This window comes from Marmota marmota, unplaced genomic scaffold (genome assembly GCF_001458135.2).
Source record: "Marmota marmota marmota unplaced genomic scaffold, marMar, whole genome shotgun sequence".
Lineage (NCBI taxonomy): Eukaryota > Metazoa > Chordata > Mammalia > Rodentia > Sciuridae > Marmota > Marmota marmota.
The window spans coordinates 795,484-796,299 of NW_026000256.1; the positions used below are offsets into that span (position 1 = coordinate 795,484).

Below are 816 nucleotides of genomic sequence, written 5' to 3' on the forward strand. Positions count from 1 at the left end.
CCAGCCTTGTCGCCCGACCCCTCGGGCCCCTCCCGCGCCACGTCCCGCCCCTACCCCCCGCCCCCCGGCAAGGGTCCCCGCCCGCGGCCGCGGCGGTCCCACTCACAGTCTCTCCTCCTCGCCTCCTCCTCCTCCTCCGCTCGGCGCGGCGGCAGCGGCGGCGGCCATTTTCCGGACGGCTTTTACCACAGCCCTCTCTCTGAGAGGAGGGAGCGCGCGCGCCGCCGACGCCGGGACCCCGCACGGACGACGTCGCGCCCCGCCCTCCCGGCCGGCCTGCGCGCTGCTGCACCTGCGTGCTCACGCCCCGCCTCCGGCACCGCCGCAAGCCTGCCCAGTATTGGTTGGGGTGGCCAGTCTGGGGCGGGGCCTCGGCGGCGACGCCCTCAATTGGCGGGAATTCTTGTCCGTTTCGGCAAGGGAAAAGTGGGCGGACCCCTGCCCAAATGTTGATTGGTTGCCTTCAGCCGTCATTTGGGGAAAAGTGGCGGCTTGGGCGCGGAGGGGCTGGTTTAGTGGGCGGAATTTAAATGTTATGGATTAATGGGCCCTTGCGGATGCTGGGGCAAACGAGGGCCTAGGCTCGGGACGCCTGTTTGCTCTTCCCTACAGAGCGGTTGACTCTGTCCACAAAACGCACTGAGTATGTTGCAATAAGCATTTTAGTGCGCTGACATTTTCTTAAAATGATCTTCAGTAAATCAGCAAAGTTGCCTGCCCTACAGCCCGGCGTTGTTCCAAGCCTAGGGACACGGTTTAAGAGGCCTAACCATTGCATTATTTCACTTTAGCCTGCCAGGTGCCACACTCTCTTAG

General features: G+C 64.0%; 1 protein-coding gene across 2 annotated transcripts in view; it reads right to left on the reverse strand.

Annotated features, from left to right (window-relative positions):
* Window positions 1-255, reverse strand: part of Mecp2 (methyl-CpG binding protein 2) — a 67,965-nt gene extending 67,710 nt beyond the window's left edge. The window contains exon 1 of one of the 2 annotated variants that reach the window (XM_048796738.1): window positions 107-255. In XM_048796738.1, coding sequence (XP_048652695.1) covers window positions 107-168 — 62 coding nt within the window. In that variant the 5' untranslated portion in view covers window positions 169-255. The remainder of the gene's footprint in view (window positions 1-106) is intronic. The other variant, XM_015506965.2, reaches the window with a different exon arrangement.
* Window positions 256-816: the final 561 nt, after the last annotated feature.